Here is a 22,413-nt window from a genome sequence, read left to right on the forward strand (position 1 = left end):
CACAGTTTTTTTTCTGATACGCAACTTCATTTAATAATTTTAAGACACATTTAAAATTTAAACTTTTCAATGCACGATTTTTTAGATTTTTAAAAAAATTTCACACATTTAAAATATGATTAAAATCTTTGAAAAATCAGATTAATATATTTTGAATTTTTGAAAATAAAAATAGTGAAACCTTTTTCGAAGACATGACTGAAAAATTTTCAAGTAACAAAATAAAAACGAAAAACTTCTGATTCTTTTTCACCTTTACTATATAATTGAATTCGAAAACAAAACTCAATATAGAAAATCAGCTGCTTTATTTCTCAACCCTATGCATTTATGTTCCCACAGCCACTCTCTATACAAGGCTATTCAAAGAACAGGAATGGTCACACTTCTCGTGTTTGATATATTTTCAATATATATTTCCTTTTATGAATATTGGATTCATTCATTGCCGGTGAGTCAGTTTATGTCACGTTAACGCTCTCTCATATGACTGAAATATAGTGGCTCAAGTTGTTATTCGCTAGAAAAGAAGTAGTGTCATCTCTTAATTTAGCCGACTAATTCCATTTTCCTTTGCTTTACATTTTTGGAGAATTTTGAGAACAATTTCCAGACCGAAACATTAGATAAAAACTTACAGACTGTAAAGTTTGTGGTATTGATTAATTCCCTAGCAAACTAATTTATTTAATGAAACAAATTTAATTAAATATCCAAGAAACAAGAACCAAGAAACAAAACAAGAAACCGCAAACGTCAAAATTTGATGGGCGCCCGTCAAAAGCAACGGAATAGGAAATGAGGAGGAAACGAAGTTATGAATTTATTTCAAGAGACGCAGACATTTATAAATTGGCGCGCGGTTCAAAAATAGAGCGATTGTGTCAGGCGGAATGGGCGGACAACAAAATTGGATATTTTCACGTGGTTTTCCTTTGTTGGCGAAGGAGATTATCCGGTTGTGAAACACCACTCTTTTTTTTCAAAATCTTTTTTTTTTGTTGGTGGTCCTCTTTTTATTTTACTCCCTTCATTGTCCTAGTCTCTCTGTTTCTACCATCTGAACTAATTTCGTCAGATACTGTAACTTCCCAGTAAAAACACTTCTTCAGTAGGTGCGATAGGATCTTTTCAATTGAATTCTGTATTCCAACAACAATTGGGACCTATTAGCACTATAATTGCTGTACTTGTCTGCGGCTGGACAGGTAAAATGGGTGATCATTAAGATGTCATTCATTCTGTCACCGGTAAATTACTATTGTTCTTGTGTGTATGGGAAAATGAACGTCTGGAAAGGAAATGAAAAGAACGTTTCTGATCGGCAATCTAATCTCTTTTAGCTGTCGCAAGTCAAAGATAAGGAAAAACAGAAGTAGATTAATATTTCAAAATCAGATCAAGAATCAAAATTTCCGTAAGGAATATATGAAAAATTAACTTTTGATTAAAGAGCAACTGAATTGGTTTTTTTTATTTGAAAAAAGTGAGTGTCTGAGCTTTTGGCAGTTGTCTAATCCTAGGAGTAGAGAAGTAATGTGGTTGTTGATGTCCTTCCTTCGAGCAATGTTACATTTCTTTGCATAGCCTCATCTTCTTCTTCTTCTTTTTCGTTGGGAAAACGCAAAATTTTCATCCTTATTTGCCAGCCAGTGATGTCAAAAAGAGCAAGTTGATTCAAGTGTTTTCTTATCTGTGATAACATACTAGCAAAAGGTAATCCTGACCTTCTATGTAAACAGTTGCTCCTTGATCAAAAATAAATGAACAATATTTTCTGGATTTTTGGTAGTTGATCTGCACTTTAGTACAATAAGTGCAAGCAGATATGACATTCTGGTTTTGTTGTCTGTGCTTCCCAATAAGAAGAGACGTCAAGCTGTGTAAACGAATTCTTAGCACTGAATGTTAAGCAGACAAATAGCAATTCAGCTCGACAGCTGTCTATAGATTACTTTAATCAATTTTTTTCAATTTGATGATTTTTCAACCATTGGAAATCATATGAATCAATCTTATCAGATTTTAGAAAGTTATTCTTACTTTGACATGCGCTGTGAAACCATTTTTCTAAATTACGATGAAACTCTAACTCCATTTTTCAGATATCTCTTGTCTAAAAACTGATAGGAAAGTTTATTTCTTCAGTTTTGGATTTCCCAGTCTGACGTTTGCTATTCTTCGCTATTTTATAGGTTACATCAAACATTTGCGGCATTTTGAATTTGTAGTCGGTACCTTTTGAGATAAGTAGGTGTCAAAGGTGTGTAAACGTAATTCCAATTTGGAATGTTAATACAGAAAATAGACAACCAACTAAAGTTTTCCTCAAAAAATTGAGATTTGTTAGAAAGATCTCTGAAACATGTCTTCGATTTCTGAAACATTTTCCACTATTCCTCAAAATTCTACTCTGCGCCACATAAACTTCTCAGTTCGCTTCTCCTAAGACGTCTCAATTGTTCAAATTTCTCACTCGCATCTGTTTGACTCCTAATTCATCACATTTATAGCTATCTGAGACTTCCCATATGATCCAATTACACTTGCAACCATTACTTTGCCAGAAGGACCAGTGACCCCAACGTGAAGAGTCCCACCCTTTCACTGAATGCGTCGAGAACGAGGAAGGAGGTGGTCCATCCGTCGGTACACAAACCTTCTTTACGACCTTCGTTGCCCTCTCCATCACCAGCAGCACCAACGGACCACTCTAAACCGCACCCCGGTCGACCGCCCAATTTTCAACCCTATACAGGCAGACAGAAGAAGGTCCGATTCACCCCTCATTATTTAAGAGACGTCTGAGAACAATCGTTCTTATTGTCTAAACCCCATCGCTCCGCCCCCATCACGCCAATCCCCCATATTCGGCAGTAAATGGCACATCTTGCCTTTATGATGAACCGTGAGTCCTTTGTTGAATTTATATGCATGCACTATTCTTTTGAACTCATCTTTTCTATTTCTCTTTCTCTCTCTCTTTTGAAAATTGACTATGAAAGGAAATATTAACTCATTAGCATAGACTGATAGTGCAGAAGCACTTGTGAATTCTTCCGTCGAGCACCATCATTCTGAGCTCAACTGTCTTGTGATCGGAGAGGGTGTCCCTGTGTACGTCTGTGGCTCTTTTCAAATTTCTCTTTTCCGTGGTGCTCTTTCTCGCTAGGAAAATGTATAGAAAGTTTTAAATAGACTGACTGACTGCACTACTCTCCTCTCGCACCAGGCAAAATAAACACGCTTTGGAGGTCATGTTTAGATAATAACTATTGAATGAGGTCCGAATACTGATGAGAAGACAATGATTAGTGGGAAAAAGAATTAAATCTGACGAAAGTGTGAGATTGCTATCCATCAGAAATGATTCCCGATTCTTGAGACATTTAGTGTAACTTTTGAACATGTGATCTTCATCAGTCCGTCTCCCAGTTCATCCTTTCTCCTCCTCTATCTCTTCTTCCGACATCACGTCACACAATTTTCAAAACTTGTTCTCTTATCTGAAAGTTCTAAAATATTTATTTTCCAACACTTATCGATTTCTGATCATGTTTTCTGTTATCTAAAAGAGCAGCACAAATAAGAGCTGGCTCTCGGGAAGAGCTCGCGAGACAAGCCACGTCAACAAACTGTCACTACCTAGTGGTTTTCTTCTATGCGTTTCTTGTATTAGCCTCTCTCTCCTACTCTAGCTCTTGTCCTTTTCCCCGGGACCATCTTTAGTCACAGAATTCTTTATTTGGACGTTCCCCATTCACCCCCTCCGAGTCACAAAGGCACACAACACACAGTGCATTCAATGAACAACTCATGCTATCTGCATATTCCATCTATGTATCCCCCTTTTTGGTCATATTCGTGAATCTATTAACATCCCATCCCCTCGTTTGGTTCATAAAAATTGTTGCGAATGGAGAATCTTGCAATTGCTAAAAGTTATACATCTTGAATTTCAACATACCTATTCCTCACCTCAACTTCCGCTTTTCTTACTCATGCATAACGGAAATGATCTCTATGCTCAAAAAAGGAACACTCCGTGTGGAACGCGTAGATACCGGCAAATAGAGATAGAGAAAGAGTGTCTGAAAGTGGGAGCTGAGAAATGACGGAGGGTCTTGTTTTCACTGCTCACCCTCTATTTCCTTTCCAGCTCAAACACAACCAGCCTGAAAAAAACACTGAATATTTATAATATTTTCACTTTCCTTGTTTGGATATAGTTTTCAGTTTTTCGGTGCTGGTTGGAGCACTAGCTTGTATAGAAAAATAAACTTGAAGGGAAAAACCAGGAAGAATTGTTTGTTTGTGTGAGAGTTTTTGTTTGAGTTCTTTTTCCCCCTTTTCTTTCTCGGAGCAAAATTTTCCGCAAATATACAATTCGATTCAACTACTATAATACTTTTCCGGAGGCTTACCTTTCAATTCAAGTTTATATTTCTCTTTTACCAATTCAAACTTTTGATAGAAACTTTCAATAGAAACTTCAACTTCTTCTTTTTCTCACTTTTCTTTTCCTTTTTTTGGCAACTATCCCGTTTGCAAGATCCCATGATGATAATGAGAACCGGTTCGAACAATGACTGTCTCTCTTTATATTTTTTGATCAACCTCCAATTCTCACTTTTTCTTCTCTCATCTGGTCAGCAACTGCCCTGAAATTTGAGTGAATAAAGGAAAGAGAACAAAGTACCTGGTCCTGCTCAGGTGGTGTAGGAAGGGAAGGTTAAAAAGAGCAACTGTCTAGCACAAGATCTCTCCGACTCTTTTTCTTTTTCTCCTTCGGCTTCTTCTTTTGTTGGTTAGGACATCAGCTGTTTTCCTAAAGAAATGGGACCACGATGCCCCTCCTTTTTTCTCGGGCTCCTCTATTTTTTGCTTCTATTTTACCCCTATTTTCCATTCCAAGAGCTTCCGACAGAGCGCATTTCCCTTTTTTTGAAGGATTACGCTGGTTGATTTTGAAAGTCATGAATTTTACACCAGTTTCGTTTCGACTGTAATTTTCAATTTTTTGTCGGACTATTTCACTTTCATCTCTTTGCTAATGCTTCTACCGCGAAGCCCATTGTCCTTCCTTCACCGAAAAACCTTCCGCATGGTCTTTTTCACCTTTGTATCTCTACTTTTCTACCTCCCACTCTCTCACCTCACACAGTTCTACATGTACAGTTCCCTGTAAGTCAGGTGACTAGCAGTTGACAAACCACGATGCACCCTATACCGTTTCCAATGTCGGCCACTCTCAAATGAAGTGATAAGGCAAAATTTTTGAGTTCGCGTCATCAAAAAACATCCACCTACTTTTCTTTTTCAATTTAAAAAAAATTTTAATAAGATTATATTTTTCAAAAATTCATATTTTCAGGCATGAGCTTGCACACAGTTAATCGGGTATGGTGCAAGATTATGATACAGCGATACCTGGGGGTCTGGCTGGACAACAATCTATCAGTAGATCAGTTGTCCCTGGAACTCGTGGGTGGGAGTCTGGAGCTGGAGAATCTAGACATTAACACAAAGGTGAGTTTTTCAAAAGATTATAACCTGTAATTAATCGTAATTGTTTTAGGCTGTCAGTGCCGGATTAGCACAGGCCAGCGTACCATTAAAATTGGTCGATGGGTATGTTGGCAGGATAAAGATTGAAATTCCATGGGTGAAAATCATGGTTGACCCGACCAAAATGTGCATAGAAGATCTGCAACTCACATTTAGAGGATCAGAAATTATCAAAATGGAAGATATTGAAACTTGTAAGTTACCTAGACAAATTAGGACTTTCAAAGTAATCCTCTTTTCAGTTGCCTCAATGATTGAAAGCGTTCTGATGAGTCTCAGCACCGATGACATGGCCAGAAGTGTCCTCGATGAGGTGACAAAAGAGAATAGTCTTTCTTTGGACTTCCTGGGCACCGGAGAGACCGCCGACAGTTTTTCTGGATTCATTAACGCCGTCTACTCGAGGTTTTGTCTGACTATCAAAAATTTGACACTTCGATTCGAAAACGAGCCGAAGGACAAATCGGAGATGGCGACAGCCGTCGAGATTCACGTGCAGATGATTACGTTCATGGATGAGCAGATGCGCTCTTGTGAGATGGACAACACTAATGCCACCGACTTAGTTACCACTCAACCACATGGTGTGGGGACGTCCACCAATTTGAATAAGAACCTCACATTCCACGGTAAGCATATGGGAGGGGTCAGAATGACAAATCGGTTTTTAGGCAACTAATTGAATTAGCTAAACAGAGAGATTTGAAGCATTATGGTTTTGAATTGTCTGGAAATTGTATTATGGGTTTCAGGAGTCTCCATCCACACAGACGTCTTCTCGCAAATCGACAAGATGGAATGGGTGCTGACGAAGACGTTCTTATCACTAGCATGCACATCAGAAGAGAAAAGGCCAAACAGATGTCACCAACCAAGTCTGCTCAAAACTCTCTACATCCAGAAATGTTCATGTCAGCCATGAGTGATATGGATGCTTTTCACTCGTGTTACGATAAGTGTAAGTTGGATTCAATGAATAGAAAAACACCATTAACTGACATTTTCAGTGACCCAAGACTGCCCTCCGAGTCAGTTAGAAACGATAAGAACGGCACCGATGGAACCAGAGCTGTTTTCAAATCCCATAAAATGTGCCGAGGTTATTGGCGATGTATCGTGCGTATTTAGGATAAAGAACGCTGCTGATAACGTCAACGTGGCAGATATAGAGGAATCCAAGATTGAAACAGATATTTTTGTTAAAGGAATCAATGTTTTTGCGACTTCCTCTCAACTTGATATTGTAAAAAGATTCTTTGCTTCGTTCACCGCTCCAAAAGAAATTGTCATCACGGAGCAAGGGAAGCCAATGAACAAAGAAGACTATGAGAACATGGCCAAGAATATGGAACCAAATCAGAGTACTGAGATCCCGATTCCAACTTTCGGAGGTAATTGGAATGCAGGAGAAGAGTTTCGAGAATTCGAAGATGTCAAGTCACTGAAGAAGGAAAAAGAAAAGATTGAGAAGGAGAAGTTCAAAAGTTTGAGTGAGTTTTGATTTTGACGATGTTCATTTCCAATTTTTATGGTTTCAGGAGCCAATGCGAATATCAGAGAAGAATTCACAGTGAAAACGCACATTGGAACTTTTCTGATGTACATTCCACACTGTGACTTTCTCTCCGCAGATTACGCCAAAGAACATGGTGGAAGTGCAACAGCTCTGAGCATTCTTCAAGCAGAATCTAGCAAGTTTTTCAACGCACTCAATGGATACTCTTTTCTCGCCAAACACGGACTTGCCACGATTCGGGAAGCTGCGAATGCCTTCTACCCAAAAGACCATCTTCGAATCGTCGGAGGATCACTGGACGTAACATCCAGCAGTCAGAGAATTGGAGGAATCGCCACTTTCTCTTGTCGTGTCATCGCTAACCATTTTGATATATTGGAATACCTCACACCAGAAAGTGCACCTGGAAGTGACGGACCGATGAGCATCAACATTCTCGACTACTCCAATCAAGAGAATGCTGAGAATGATCCAAACTTCAAGTTGATTCTAAGGAAGTCATCTGAGAATAAGGCAGAAACCAAACTTGAAGTTCTACTTGGAGCTGTCAAGACAGAGCTGGACCTATCCATTATCGACCGCATCTCCAATCTAATCGTTTGCCGGCCGTTCTTTGACGAGGCATCAAAGCAGGGTGGACGAAGGTATTACGCAACATTTAATCGCATCGTATAAAAACATAAAATTATTATTGCAGAGACAAAGTGCCGCAACTGAAGGACGACCTCTACGCAGATGCAGCAGGAGACGAGAGCGTGAACGCGAAGACCCTCTTCAACCTGAGATGTCCGAGCTGGCAGGTGGATCTACGAATTCCAAAAGCAGATTTGAGAGACCCCACTGGATCACGTCTCCCATTCTCACAACGACATGTACACAATGAATATCTTGCTTTGGGAATCAAAGAAATTGATGTTTCGATCCCGATTGGAAAAGAAGTTCCGTTCATCGAAATTCTGTGCTCCGAGCTGTATGGAGATTTCTGTGGAGAAGGCCTCTGCATACCACCAGAACAAAAAAGGATTCTGTATGCATCCAAAAGTGGATTTGACAAGATCAACTTGACAATGAAGTTCGCTGGAAATCCAGATAAAGACCGGAATGGAGAGAGAACCAATTCTTCGTCAAGTGCTGTGCCGGATATTATGATGAAATCCATCTCAGCTGATATTATGATGTCTCATCCTAAAAAAGAAGGCCCGTTTTCCAAAACACCAAGAGCTTATTGCTCTCATGATGGCGGGGAAAAGGAAGAAGTAGCAATTAGAGATATGGAACTCAGAATCTAAAAAATGAATTTCAGATTATCCAGGCTGGCTCTCGCAAAGAAATTCTTGCCTTCCAACAAGAGTGTGAAAAGTTTGCCTCCACGTTCCTTCTCTTCACAATTCCAACTCTCAAACTTCATATTCCCGAAAAAGGGCATTTGGAGGTGCTTTACAACAGATTCGTAAACGACTTGGCACTCTTCCAACCTGCGGCACCAGCTTTCCGACCCAAAACCGTGGAAGAAGCTACTGGCCAACCAACAGAGTCATTCCAAGAATGCGTATCGCCAAAGACTTACGGTAATCCAAAGTTTAGACGTTTCTCTAGTGCTAACTCGTTTGAGTTTTTAGCAGAGAGCGAACATTCTGACTTGGAAGATGACGTGATGACGGTGAAAGATGAGACGGAAGGGTTTGAATTCAATAGAGATGTTCGACACACTTTCGTGTTGACAATGAACGCCAACAGATGTGCAATTCTGTGCAATACTGCTGTGAAAGATGTAAGTTGTTTTCTCAAAACAATTAAAGCAAAATTGAAACAAAAAGTTAAGTATAAATTATTGAACAAATATGAGAAAGAACAGCAACATTTTAAAATTAAAATGATACAGAAATATGATGAAAATTTGCTGTTTTTCTGAATTTCATGAGTCTGACACATAAACCAAAACATCAATAACAATAAACACGTGTCAGATTTCAGAAAAAAGGAAAAACACAATCTACATCATGTTTTTGAACGTTTTTGAAAATAAAATGTGTTCCAAACACTATTTTATTTATTTTCAGGAAGAAAAAGCTCCGGAAGCCTCGCAAGTTGCTCTCGATCTCGACAAAGTACACTTCGGAACAACTGCCGGTTACCATGGAGACATCAACCACACGTATTTCCACTTCACATCTTCAAAAGCAGCAGTTGGAAGTGTTTGCACAACGAGGGGACAGCGAATTCCAAATGTCATCACTGCTAAGGACTTTGGAAAATGGTCGAAAGATTTCAATCAGCTTGAACATGTTCCACCAACCGATGAGTTGAGTTCGGGATCCACTGAAGACGCATTCGCCGTGGCCCTTCATATGAGCTTCAAACCAGACATCAATGTTAAGGATGTGCTTCTAGGAATTGCAATTCGCAACTCGCTACTTCAAGCTAGACCCATCAAGAACTGGGGAGCATTCTGGATTACCCAATTGGCAGATCTCTTCACTCTTCAAGACTACGCAATCCCTGGATATGTTCTCCCGACTATCACAACTGATCTTCATATTTGTTTGGAAAATGATATTATTGGATACGATCACTCATGGATAATTCCGAGCAGCAAACTGAAACTTCGTGCTGCTCTTGGACATTGCAACCTGGCCAGTTGTATTGTGTCGGATATGAGCATTTCCAAGACACTTTGCATTTTTGAACACTGCCGCTTGTACATGAGCCATGATTCGGTCAAGGATGCTGTTCGATTTGAAGGTTATTGTGCACCAAGAGCTCCAACGAAAAAGTTCATGCCATTCCTTGAATTCGGATCACTTCAGTTGGATATTCTCTTTGCTGTCGGAAACGAAACCGGTCCAAAAACCACACCAGCGTTTGAAATCCGATGTCAAAACGACATCATAAACGCTTGGGCATGCGCCGATTCTCTCGCAACCTTCATTCAAACAATCATGGAATATACCAGTCACGAACAGGTTCCGACGGAAACACCGGAAGACGGAAGTTTGAGAGAATCATTGAACTCAATGAAGAATGACGACATTACCAAGAGTGTAGCCACTGAATCGGTTTGGAGTGATGCGTCGACCGGCAGTAAGCATGTTCAAAAAATGGCGGTGGGGATGGACTTGCCAAACAATGTGAGTAAGCGAATGCAAGCAATGATTCTGGAAGCTGCGGTAGAAAACGAAGAAGGTGCAGGTATAGCTATTGGAGAAGACGCAGTCAAGGAGTTTGCAATGAATGAAAAGAAACCAACAACAAGTTCTAAGAGTAAAAAGAAGAAGACTGAAAACTTTGAGCAAATGGTTCCAATGGATTTCGCAATCACAGATGAAGAGTTTTGCATGGTGGATGACAACGTCTTTGGATCTGGAATCACTACTCTACCAGGAGAATCTCGTGTGAGACCAATGCCAGGTCCCGACTCATCTGATGAGCCACCAATCAAAGTTGACTTCTTCCAATGCATCGAAGAATCCGGAAACGATGGTCTCTATCAAACAATGTCAGCTGATGACTTGACTCCTGCTCTTCGCTACTTCTTGAAGGATGTTACTCTACGCCTCAGTTTGTATGCTGGAAACGATTTGTCGACTGCTCCATCCCCACTTCGAACCTACTGCACCGAAGAATACCGCAATGGATATGGACCGGAGCAGAAAATTGAGCCAAATTCTGCTGGAGGACCAAATCGTGATCACTCTGCATTTGTCGTTTTGGAGTTAAGCAAGATTACCTATTTAAAGCAAGTGTTTGAGAAGACTGCCCCACAACTCTCCACAACTCTCTTCCAAATTGGTGATGTGGTCATTAAGGACTGTGTCAGAGCAAGCACAATTCAAGAAATGCTCTATCAATATTCAGCCACCAGCCAACCTAGAAGAAGCAGTGCTCCGATCTTCAGTGTCCGAATGACTGAAAGTCAAGCAAAGGAAGGAAAAATGAGAGTGTCAATGCTTCCAATCAAGATCAATGTCGATCAGGACACATTGGAATTTCTCAGCGACTTCTTTGAAGAAACATCTAGACATCTTGATCTACCAAAAGGAAAAACCAACATTCCACTTGTTCAACGACCAGTCATTGAGGTTCCAGCAGAATCAAACTCCAGAAGAACTTCGCCAAAGACGTCAGTTTCTTCATCGGAAGGAGATGTGACCAGAATGTATCCAAGTCTTCCGGAACCATCACTCACATCAGAACCTCTTCGACCATCACCAGTTCACCCAGCTACTCCGTTAGGTAAGTAATAATCCATTTAGCATTTGGGTGGTTTCTAACTTCAAGACTTTGTTTATATGTGTTTGCTTATGCTTCAATTTCCAGGCGATCTCTCCTACCTTGAAAAAATCTCATCCAATCATCAGTCACCCGTTAAAAGGCCTATTATTGATGCTCCATTAACCACTTCAGCTATGTCTATCGGTAATGAAACATTTTTCGTATTCGTTGACTCAGTTCTCATTATTTCAGGCAAAATGTTTGATACTCCAAGAGTCTACGACGATGAAGAGGAGGAAGATGAAGTAGATCCAATTCAAATAGAGAGAACGGGAGAATACAAACTATTTAATGAAGAACTTCGTCAATTAAATGAAATAGAGAAGTCGCCAGCGGATACGTTGTTCTGTGCAGATTACTCTTCATCTGAATCTAGCGAAGATGACAATAATGACGACAACAACATTCCAAAGTTCTCAAACAAACTACACGAATTCGTCGACCCGTCACACCCAGCTGATCTCTCCGATCTCGCCGGCGACTGGGCGGAAGAAGATACACCAACCTTCACTGCGCATCTATCAGATCAGTATCACAATGCTCCTATAATGCCATGCAGAGCTACTGAGAAATACTGTCAGCGACCGGAGGAATTAGAACATTTAGACTTGTATGAAGATTCAGAGTCTGGAAAAGGATCATCCATCTCCACAGGAGCTGCCAGTTCAATCAAGCCACGAAACAAGAAAGAGCTATCACCACTTAAGATGCCACCTCAACCAATCTCCCATGAAGATATTTTGATGCGATCCACCATGATGGGCTCCATTCATCCAACTCATAGTGTACACAATTTAGTGGACACTGGGGACGATATGGACGAGCATAGTGTAAGTTTAAAATTCATACTAATGCGACTGATATCAATGTTCATGTATTTTCAGAACTTCCTGGATAGCCTCGACGATGATGATGATCAAGAAAAGCAGAAAGTTGAGCAGGAGTTGGAAGAGGATCAGAAGAAAGAAGAGGAAGAAAGAAGCAAAGAAATCGAAGCTGCCGTTGAACGTGGAGAAACCTTCTTCAAGCAATTCGTCTTCTCACCAGAAGTGAACATTTATGTTGACTATCAAGGAAAACGAAAGATCGCTATGGAGAAGCAAGGCGCTCTGGTCGGCCTTCTAATGGCTTTCGGACAGCTCAACCAAATGCCAATCACTCTTCGAAAGATCGACACCAGAACAGGACTTCTTGGAAGCGGACGATGCATGCAGCACGCCGTCAGTGAATGGTCTGGAGATATGCTCACAAACATGCCCAGTGTGATTGCGAGCTACGGACCAATCAGTCCATTAGTGCAAATCGGAAGAGGAGTCGTCGACCTCTTCTGGATGCCAGTTTCCGAGTTTCGCAAGAACGATGGAAATGTCATAAAGGGAGTCCAACGGGGCGTTGGCTCCTTCAGTGTATCCTCAGCTGCTGGAATAGTCGGCATGGCACAAACTGTAACTGGTTTTGTTCAGAGTCTCGCAGAAATTACAATGAACGAAATCAAGCCCGATGACCCGTCGAACAGAAGATCAAGACGCTACAACAGAAACCACGGAACAAATCCTACTGATGTTCGTCACAGTTTGCAACTGGCTTATGGTATTCTGTATGATGTAAGATTTTTCAGAATTTTTTATGGGAAGGGCGGCAGTTTTTTGATAAATTCAAAAACTATAACATAATTTTCAGGGCTACCAACAAACCCGCGACGATCTGGAACTAGCTGCCCAGGAAGACCGAGCATCTGGCAACTCGGTTGTCCGAAGCGCATTCCGCTACGCGGTACCAACGTTCCTGGGACCAATCGTCATGGCGACTCAAGTCACCTATCAACTTCTAGGTGGTCTTCGAAACCAACTCCGGCCCGACACCTACCAGGATGAACGGCGGAAATGGGGAGAGAAGGATGTCCCCGGAGGAGTCAATAATTAATTTCGCTCTTCTATGTATATACATTATTTTCTTTGTATTTTTCTTTTTTCCTTTTTTTCCTGTACATTTTTGTTAAACGTTTTCTTGTCAATTTTTATTTTCATCTGTCATATACCTCATCAACATCTTCGGTTTTTTCTTTTTTCTCTTGTTCTTTTTTCTGTGTACATTTTGTCATTCACCTACATCCCTCACCATACCCGCTTTTGTTTTTTTCAGTGTCGTGCTCCAATTTTCCAGCTACTACTTTAATGTGAAACATATGTCATGCTACCCTCGTCCACTATTCGTCTCCCTCCTCACCATCTTTCATGCCTTTTCTAGACTGGTCCCTAGCCCGTATGTATGTTTTTTTTCATCCGATTTTTCCCCTTTTTTTCAATTATTGGTCAATATCTCTTTTTGTCTGTTATTTTGCCAGTTTTAGCTCTTTACTTGTACACCATAAGTCGCCTTACATCCACACTTTTGCACTTGATATTTTCCCAAAATAACTGTGTACTCCAAATTGTATTCCCCCTTCTCCCCCGCCTACTCCAATAATGCTTATCTGATTCTTGATTTCTTTCTCACTGTTGAAACATAATGATTCTCAGATAAATGCATTGGCCTCCACAAAACACGTTTTTTTCTGTTCAAAAAATTTCAGGTTCAAAATTTACAGTGCACTGGAAATGAGGGTTGGAAATTCAAGTTTACGGATTTTTTGGGTTTTATGAGTTTTTTTAGCAGTTTTTAAAATTTACGGACTGTAGAAGTGAATTCGTAAAATTCGTGGAAACCTCAAAATTGGCAAATTATTGTTTTCTGCCAAAAAAGCTCGTTTTTTCGAGTTTGCAGGTTTTGAGCATGTAGATGTGAAGACTTTCAATTGAATAATTCAAAAATTACAATTTTTTTAGAGTTTTATTCTCAAAAGTTCCAAAATTCACAAACGAGTAATTGAAGACACAATCAGCGCTTTCAAAGCTTTCAAAGCTATTATTGACCAATTTTTCCGTTATTTTTCAAACAATTTCTTTTTTCAAAAACCTTTTTTTGTAATTTTTATTTTTCGGTGATAAAACTGTGAAAATGTAACATTGTAACAATATTACAGTAAAAGTCGAGGCACCTACATGCTGAAAAAAATTCGAAGCTCGAGAAAGCAAATGTTGTTGTCCGAAAACGATTAATTTAATAATTTCGCAGTTTCTACGGATTTTACTGCTTTTCAAAAGCTCAGTTTTACCTTTTACAGATTTCGTAAAAATTAAGTTTTACGTCCAGCCTTGCTCTTATCACAAAGAATACGAAAAACGTTTTTTTTTCAGATTTTTTTGAACCAATAAGTTTTTCCCAACAACCATTTGAATCATTATGGTTTTGATAACAATGTGTTGTCTTGTTCAAATCGACTCGAGTGTACCTTTATCAAACGCTACAAACAATTTTTCTTGCCCCGCAAGCGGACAGTAATAGGTGGACGGACAACGGCGACGACCACAGCGTAGTCATCTATAAAATCAATCGTCACATCTCTCTATCACTTGATTACATTCACTTCTTACTTTTATTCTTTCTTGTGTAATTCAACTTGTATACTTTCAGAATAAGATGTCCCTTCGTTTTGACGGAAAGGTTGCTATTGTCACTGGAGCCGGTGGTGGTCTCGGAAGAACATATGCTCTTGAGCTTGCCAAGAGAGGATGCAAAGTAGTCGTCAACGATCTTGGAGGAGATAGACATGGAACATCCGCATCTTCTTCCATGGCTGACAAGGTCGTCCAAGAGATTAAAGCTGCTGGAGGGCAAGCCGTTGCTAACTATGATAGTGTCGAGTTTGGAGACAAGATTGTCAAAACTGCAATTGACAACTTTGGAAGAATCGGTAATTTTTTTCAAAGTTTGATTTTCTTTTATATTGGAACTTTAGATATTGTCATTAACAATGCTGGAATTCTTCGTGACGTTTCTCTCCTCAAGATGACTGAACTGGATTGGGGTATCATCATTAGATATCATGACAAATCACTAACAAAATTTAATTCCAGATCTTATTTTCAAGGTTCACGTCAAGGGAGCTTATGCTGTCACCAAGGCCGCTTGGCCATACATGAGAGACCAGAAATATGGACGTATTGTTGTCACATCTTCCAATGCTGGAGTTCACGGAAACTTTGGACAAGCCAACTATGCCGCTGCTAAAAGTGCGCTCATTGGATTTGCCAACTCTCTTGCACAAGAAGGAGCCAAGTACAACATCCTTGCCAACACTTTGGTCCCAACTGCCGGATCTAGACTTACCGAGACTGTTATGCCAAAGGTAGGGGATAGTTTTGCCTCCTGTAATATCAATAATTCTATACTTCAGAATCTTGTCGACGCCTTGAAGCCAGAATATGTCACTCCACTTGTCACATACATGGTTCACGAGTCTTTCCAAGAGTCTGGAAAACTTTTCGAAGCCGGAGCTGGATGGTACGGAACTATTCAGTACTACAAGGGAAAGGGAAAGGTCATTTCCAACGCCTCCGCTGATGATATCGCTAAGAACTGGTCCACTATTACCGATATGGCTGGAGCTGAATTCATCGGAACGATTTCCGAGCAAAGTGGAAGACTTATGGCTCTTCTTGATGAGAATGAATCTTCTAGTGCTCCATCAGGAGGATCCTCTTCTGGAAGTGCATTCCCATCAAACATCAAGAGCAGCGCTCTCTTCCAAGAAATGGCTGACGGTGTGAAGGCTGATCCAAACGCAGTGAAGCCACTTAAAGCTATTGTACTCTATGTTATCACTGATGGAAAGAACGAGCTTGGAAAATTCAGTATGTTTTTTATTCAGTTTCTATAATTTGAGATTTGTTTACAGCACTGGACTTCAAGAGTGCAAACCCATCGGTTTATTTGGGAGATGTGCAGAACGGAGAGAAGCCAAACGCCACGGTCACCGTTGCTGATAGCGACTTTGTTGACATTGCAGCCGGAAAATTGAATGCTCAAAAGGTTTGTCTCTTATCATATTTTTGGATTGTACTAAGACCTCCGTTTCCATCATAATGATTATCATAGTATACTTTTTCAGGCATTCATGGGAGGAAAACTGAAAGTGAAAGGAAACGTAATGTTGCTCCAAAAACTCCAAACTCTTCTTGAGAAGGCTAAGAAATCAAAGTTGTAAAGTTATTAATTTTTGTGTATAAAGAGTTGCAGTGTGTCAGGAAAGCAGGATAATTCATATTTGAATAAAAGTAGAATGGAAAAGGGATGACATCAGAAAAAAAAACTTTGGAAAAAAAGGAAAGAATAGAAATTACTTTTGAAGAAGCAATCGATAAAGTAAGAAACATAAAAAAGAGAATGGCGTTTTTTTTGTTTGTTTGATAAGTTTTTTGTTTCGGATAATTACAGTATCAGATGTTTTAGGATATTTAATTGTATCGCGACTTTCCGCTTTGCATACCGCTGACAAGTTGTTGTGTAAGCTGGTCAATATCATCTCCTCCTCTAAAAAAATCAATTTTTAAGAATTAGTCTTATATGAGAGTTCAACCTTGAGTATGTATTAGATTTAGTTCTAATTTCCTGGAATCGCTGGTTGTAGTTGGGATCTCTATGGTATACTGGCTCGGTGTGAGTATTGGCTTCACGTTGGCTGTGGGTCAGGTCTGAAATTTTTTTTCATATTGGAACGACTTGAAAATCTTACTATCATCACGAAGTTGGCGAACAAATTTGTTTGGTGAAGCGACTGGATGGTTGGCTTTGTATGGTGCATGTGGTGCAAATTGTTCTCTGAAATTGAGGAAAATTTTGAAATCCAACCCGAGCCTGTTGCTTACTCTGTTGTTTCCTCGGTTCTCTTGTAGTAACTTTGTTTTTGAATCGTGTGAGTGACTGGTGTGTTGTTGACGCTATCGTCAATTGTAGCCACTGGAGTCATTGTAGCAAACTGATGGATGAGCTCACGTGGATTGGTGATAAGATACCCGGTTTTGGTATCAAGACGGTAAGATGGATCCGAGAAGACCGAAGAGGCAACTTAAATTGTTGTTTTTTAATACAAGAAATTCGATATTAAGAGTTTGACATTACAACTTGTAGACAACTCCGATAGATTTTTTTTCTTGACAACTGATTGACAAGTACGAGAGGTACAAAAAAACACTCGAATCTGGATTTTGATTTTTGGATAGAAATTACCGCTGTTACGCCCGTCCTTTGGTCCCAAGTTGGACTGAGATCCTCCAAATGGATTTCCTCCATCATTGTTGTTTCCGAGTCCGCTGATGGGGCGAGCAGGAACCGGTGGATAAGGTTCTGAAATGGACAGTAGGGAAGGAAAAACAAGAGGGAATAGGAAAACGAATCTAGGTAAGGATTGGAATGGAATTTGAAATTTAGACAAGACATGTACTGAAAAGGTTGGAATCGACAAATGAAACTCACCAGACTTTGGCTGATAGTTTCCAAAGTCGGCTGGTGGTGGTGCAGCTGCTTTTCCATTTGTAGCTGGTTTTGGGAATGGTTCTGGACTGAAAGCAGCAGCACGAGAGTTCCTACCGCTTCCTGGTCCGTACTCGCTTCCGAATCCAGCCTCGCTGGCAGGAACAGCTGAGAAATAACAGAATAATTCAAATATGCAAAAGAAAAAGACTTACATCCTCCAGTGCTCCAGTTCTTCTCAATGATGTTCACTCCATCATGTCCTTTAGCTCCACGTTCGATATGTTGGAGCTGAGTGACAGTGACTTTTGGAGTCAAATCCACTGGACGTCTGGAATTCAAATTTGCAATAGCTATGGTTTGGAATTTTGAGTACGTTGTACACATGTTATTAAGTGATTCGCTTTTAAAGTCCTTGTACAACGACTCAGTTCAGTATCAAATAATGACTACTTAACGCTTGCATATCATGCCTGAAATTCTGTCGGCTTGTTACGAGAAAAAACCATACTAGAGAAAGTAATTTTTAGAATTTGAAAGAGTAATACTACTTGATGTACTTACTAGTAGTTAAAAACTGTCATCATTTTGATTTTCAGCACATTTTCTGTGAAAGAAGTCGAAAATAAATTAATTAAAGATCTGAAGAATTTGTCAACTGATTAATGTTTTATCATAATATCAGGAGTGTTTTGATCAGCGGACACATTTTTGATATCTCCCATTAGAAATGAAATGATAAAGCTCGAAGAACAAGTATATGGGTAACGATCTATCAAAAAAAGGTACAAATAGTATTTTTTAAATTCTGTGATTTTGTAATGTCTGTGGAAGTCTATGAAGTTTTATTTTAATTTGATGCAAAGCTTATCAAAACGAAATTCATAAATGTCATTTCTATCGTACCTCTTAAGCTCATAACCGTCAGCCGCTACAGTTCCGTCTCCGATTGGCGAGTAGAACATAGTTCTTGGCTTGAGAGCCTTTGGAAGTTGGTTTGGAGAAGTAATAACCTGAAATCATTCATTCCCAACTTTTCCTCCATTTCAAATGTTTTACTTCTCCTCCCGACCAGTTGAATCCGGTCAGTTCAACTCCACTTCCAGCACGATCTCCAAATCCTCCAAAACGGACTTCCTCCTTTTCCTGACTAGTTTGTGATCGGTTCGAGCGGCTATTCATCGCGTGGCGTGCAGTCTCGAAACGATTGTAATCGTCCTAAAAATCGTTTGTTATTCTTATTCTTTTTTCTCCAATAGAACACACTTGCAGTTTTATGAACTTTCTTCATTTCTTTCCCTCCCACTGCGTTCTCTCTATCAATTCACGCGGCGTGGATCGCGCCGAAAAAGCAATGAAACGATAGTGGGGATACGTCATTGAATTGACTATTGATCGTTGAGATGAGTCTATTTTCTCTCCCTCACTTTCCTCCCATCGCGTTTTCATCGGGACCCCGAAAGAGATATCTGTTTCTAACTTTACAACACCGAATGCCAGTGAGCTTTGTTTTGCGCGCGCCTACGCACCCGACAACAGATAGAGTGAGGGAAGAATTCGGATCTTTTCAGAAAGGATTTTTCCATGATTGATTTGTTTTGAATGAAAAAATTGATAGAGAGGAATTGGGCAGAGGGAATATTATATCTAGATATGAATCAAGGACAGAGTACAACTGGTAAAAGGAAATCTTATAAAATTGAAACAAACAAATAGTTGGGTTTTTTATTGTTTTTTGGTTTTCTTGTCTGGAGATTCTTTAAAAAATGATTGTTTCAGGCAAATTCAAAATACCCGACGTTTAATTCGAAAATCTCACCTTATGCTTTCCAAGAGATGCGTATGATGGACTTCCAGTTCTTTCACGGAAGCTGCTCAAATTAGCAGCGCTACCATATTGAGACATTTCGATGTTTGAGCGGAATAACACTGAAACCGATATGTAAACGGAAAGATAAGATATAATATTAAAAAATTGTGATCAAAACGGATCAATGAAAAAAAAATGAAGACGGAAGAACTCGCCACGCGATATTTTTTGTGCTTTTTCTTGTCTTTATGTCTCGAGAGTCGGAGACGAAGAGCCGGAGCACAGAGGAAACGATGGCATCGAGGCGAGGAGTGGGAGGAGGGTAGAAGAGATATCAGGCGATAACATATGGCACACAGCGGGAATCTTCTCTTTCTTGTTCTTCTCCCACTCCAGACAATTTTGATTCCGCCGTTCAGTTTCGTGGTTTCAAAAAAATAGGATTTTTTCAGAGTAAAATTTTGAATATAAACATTGGATACAAAAAAAATGTTTTAGCTGGAGATACCTGGAAAAACAAGAAACGTATTTTTTTCTGGGGAGTGTAAAGAACAAAGTCTGAAATTTCGAAATTTTCAACTAGAAAACATGCCTTGCTCATGCAGAATGAATTCTTGCAAAACCTATAGAAGAAACTTCTAGATCTGTCATTGTTTTCCCATGACTGGGCGGTGTTTCCGCACTCCAGATGACTATCGAGTTATGAATGTGGATTTGGTTTGGTAGTGTAACACTTTTATTGTACACACATATGCTTTTGACTAATTCTGTCGAGAAAATGAGGTGAGGGAGGGATAAGAAAGAAAAACGAAACACATAAAAATACGCGAAGAAGATGAAGAAGGATGGAGAAGTTGAACTGAGACAATTGAAACGACATAAGATAGTTTGAAAGTGGGAAAAAACAAACATTATTCAAAATCATATGGAGAGCTGTAAATTTTGAAAATTCGGGAAAAAAAACAAATTTTTAAGAATGATTGGGGAGAAAATGAACAATATACAAAATCTAGCGAGAGAAAAATTTAATAAGTCGTTGTATAAGTTGTAGTGTGAATTGTGGAGGCGGGGCGATTGTACTGCTGATGAACTTGGCGGGTAGTCGAGGTGGATTGGTGTAAACCTGGAGACAATGAACGGGCGCGTTCCTGATCCAGCCAACTCACTCCTTTTCTGCAAATAAACCATATTTAGATATTTGCCCTATAACTGGTTTTTGAGCAAACAGAAAGCCAATTTTAGGAAGTTAGACTCCAACTTGAAAATTAGACTCCAAATTAGCTCTTGTTATATTATTTTTTTTAGAAAACATAAACGACTAAATTAAGATTGCTAACCTCTTCAAACTACTGTACGGACTGGTTGGTGGAAGTGTCGACGTATGTTTCATTCCTCCTTTCAATGTTCCATACGTGCTACCAGTTCCCACATTGCTCAGACTTCCATAGTGACTCTGACTTCCTCCATACTGGCTTGCAGTTCCATACTGACTCTGGGTACCATATTGGCTTTGGCTTCCATACTGGCTCGTTCCGTTTGAACTTCCATAGGTTACACTGGTTGGCTGATAGGTGGTGGTGGTTGTCGTATTCTCGGTGTAATAATTGGTGTTGTTGTTTTGCTGCGGTGGTGGTGCGGGCGGTGACGCGTGGCGATGATACTGCTGATACTGTGGCATTTGATGAGGAACGGCGTTAGATTGAGAATAAGATTGACGGTTGAGAGTTGATGTCGCCGATTGTGGTTGGGAATATGGATTGCTCATTGCGGAGCCGACACGAGAACCGGGTTGACTGATCATTCCAGTGGATCCAATTGAGACTTGTCCGTCTTTGATGAGATCTTCGATGAATCTGTTATCAGACAAATACTCCAAACCGGGAAACTCGGCGGTGTAGTTATGTCCTTCAATATTTGGACAAACTGGTAGATCTCTGGGATTGATTCCTTGCTCAATTTCCACATTCTTATTTTTGTTTTGAGATCCGAAAAGCTTGTCCATCGAACTGTATCGCTCCAATGTTCCAGATGGGCCACGGCTCAAACTTCTTCTCATTTCTTCGTACTTGTGAGATGGAGTTTTACGGGGTGGTGGTGGTGGCGCTGAAAAATGTTGATTCTTCCAGATGCCATGATTTCAGAGTTTCTAAAATTGAGAGAAAAAACTCACGCATCTCTCGTTCTTGAACTTGCAAAATATGCGCATTGTTGTCAATAAATCGTTGAAGTTCACGATCTTGTGTTGAGGAGAGTTCGTGACGATTCAGAAGCTCCACGCCATTGATGTATATTTTGGTCTTAAAAATTTGCAAAATGCACTTTTTGGTATTAAAAAAGTTAACAACTGACTTCATCATGATAGTTGTTTGGAAGATAGGTCGAGTAGGACATATCTGAAAGCAAAAATTGGAAAAAACAGAAAAAGAAAAGCGAAGAAAAGTCAAACCAACGACAAATTTCACTCCGGGGCAGTGCCAAACCTATTTCTCGTTTTTTGACGGTGTCACAAAAACTTTGATGACTTGGAAGAGATAGAGATAGAAGCACAATTCAAGAAGAGTTCAGATGTCGGAGAGGTTCAGAGTGTGACAGTGTAATGTGGGTTAGAAGCAGAGGATTTTTGTGTCTCTATCATCTTTTTCAGTTGTTGTTTGTCTCGTCTCACTTGTGATCACTTCTTTTATCTTCTTTTTTTTTACCATCAGCGCTTTTTGCTGAGGGAATTTCTATCCATTGTGTGGGAGGTAACATCTGTGTGCATGGTTGTCGATCAGGGAAAGAAGAATTTTCCCCCAATCTTCTTTTTTTTTGGAGACTGGTTGGTGTCGAACAATTTTTGAAGGGATCAGATGATCTTGAGTCTGGAAAATTATGAAAACTGTATATGGTTAAAAAA

The 22,413-nt window shown here is 39.7% G+C and overlaps 4 protein-coding genes across 4 annotated transcripts; 2 read left to right on the plus strand and 2 right to left on the minus strand.

Annotated features, from left to right (window-relative positions):
* Window positions 1-5,376: 5,376 nt before the first annotated feature.
* On the plus strand, window positions 5,377-13,279 carry Cbr-atg-2 (the record flags this gene model as incomplete). The annotated part of the gene is made up of 14 exons (XM_002644897.1): window positions 5,377-5,529; window positions 5,579-5,762; window positions 5,811-6,231; window positions 6,321-6,526; window positions 6,576-7,058; window positions 7,107-7,728; window positions 7,782-8,340; window positions 8,388-8,652; window positions 8,704-8,855; window positions 9,145-11,317; window positions 11,402-11,500; window positions 11,549-12,186; window positions 12,241-12,960; window positions 13,037-13,279. 14 exons carry the CDS (start codon window positions 5,377-5,379, stop codon window positions 13,277-13,279), a joined length of 6,918 nt encoding a protein of 2,305 aa, XP_002644943.1.
* A 1,596-nt stretch (window positions 13,280-14,875) lies between these two features.
* On the plus strand, window positions 14,876-16,442 carry Cbr-dhs-28 (the record flags this gene model as incomplete). The annotated part of the gene is made up of 5 exons (XM_045239884.1): window positions 14,876-15,263; window positions 15,313-15,584; window positions 15,633-16,089; window positions 16,134-16,267; window positions 16,347-16,442. 5 exons carry the CDS (start codon window positions 14,876-14,878, stop codon window positions 16,440-16,442), a joined length of 1,347 nt encoding a protein of 448 aa, XP_045094398.1.
* A 250-nt stretch (window positions 16,443-16,692) lies between these two features.
* Cbr-gei-15 lies at window positions 16,693-19,613 on the minus strand (the record flags this gene model as incomplete). Its single annotated transcript, XM_002644899.1, has 10 exons — window positions 16,693-16,768; window positions 16,815-16,929; window positions 16,971-17,056; window positions 17,104-17,302; window positions 17,465-17,581; window positions 17,711-17,875; window positions 17,923-18,038; window positions 18,614-18,720; window positions 18,767-18,925; window positions 19,527-19,613. The coding sequence occupies 10 exons, from the start codon at window positions 19,611-19,613 to the stop codon at window positions 16,693-16,695; spliced, it is 1,227 nt and encodes a 408-aa protein (XP_002644945.1).
* Window positions 19,614-20,542: 929 nt separating this feature from the next.
* Window positions 20,543-21,908, minus strand: CBG10901 (the record flags this gene model as incomplete). The annotated part of the gene is made up of 4 exons (XM_045239885.1): window positions 20,543-20,690; window positions 20,855-21,620; window positions 21,688-21,814; window positions 21,867-21,908. The coding sequence occupies 4 exons, from the start codon at window positions 21,906-21,908 to the stop codon at window positions 20,543-20,545; spliced, it is 1,083 nt and encodes a 360-aa protein (XP_045094399.1).
* Window positions 21,909-22,413: the final 505 nt, after the last annotated feature.

This window comes from Caenorhabditis briggsae (assembly GCF_000004555.2).
Source record: "Caenorhabditis briggsae complete genome, chrX, whole genome shotgun sequence".
NCBI classification, from domain to species: domain Eukaryota; kingdom Metazoa; phylum Nematoda; class Chromadorea; order Rhabditida; family Rhabditidae; genus Caenorhabditis; species Caenorhabditis briggsae.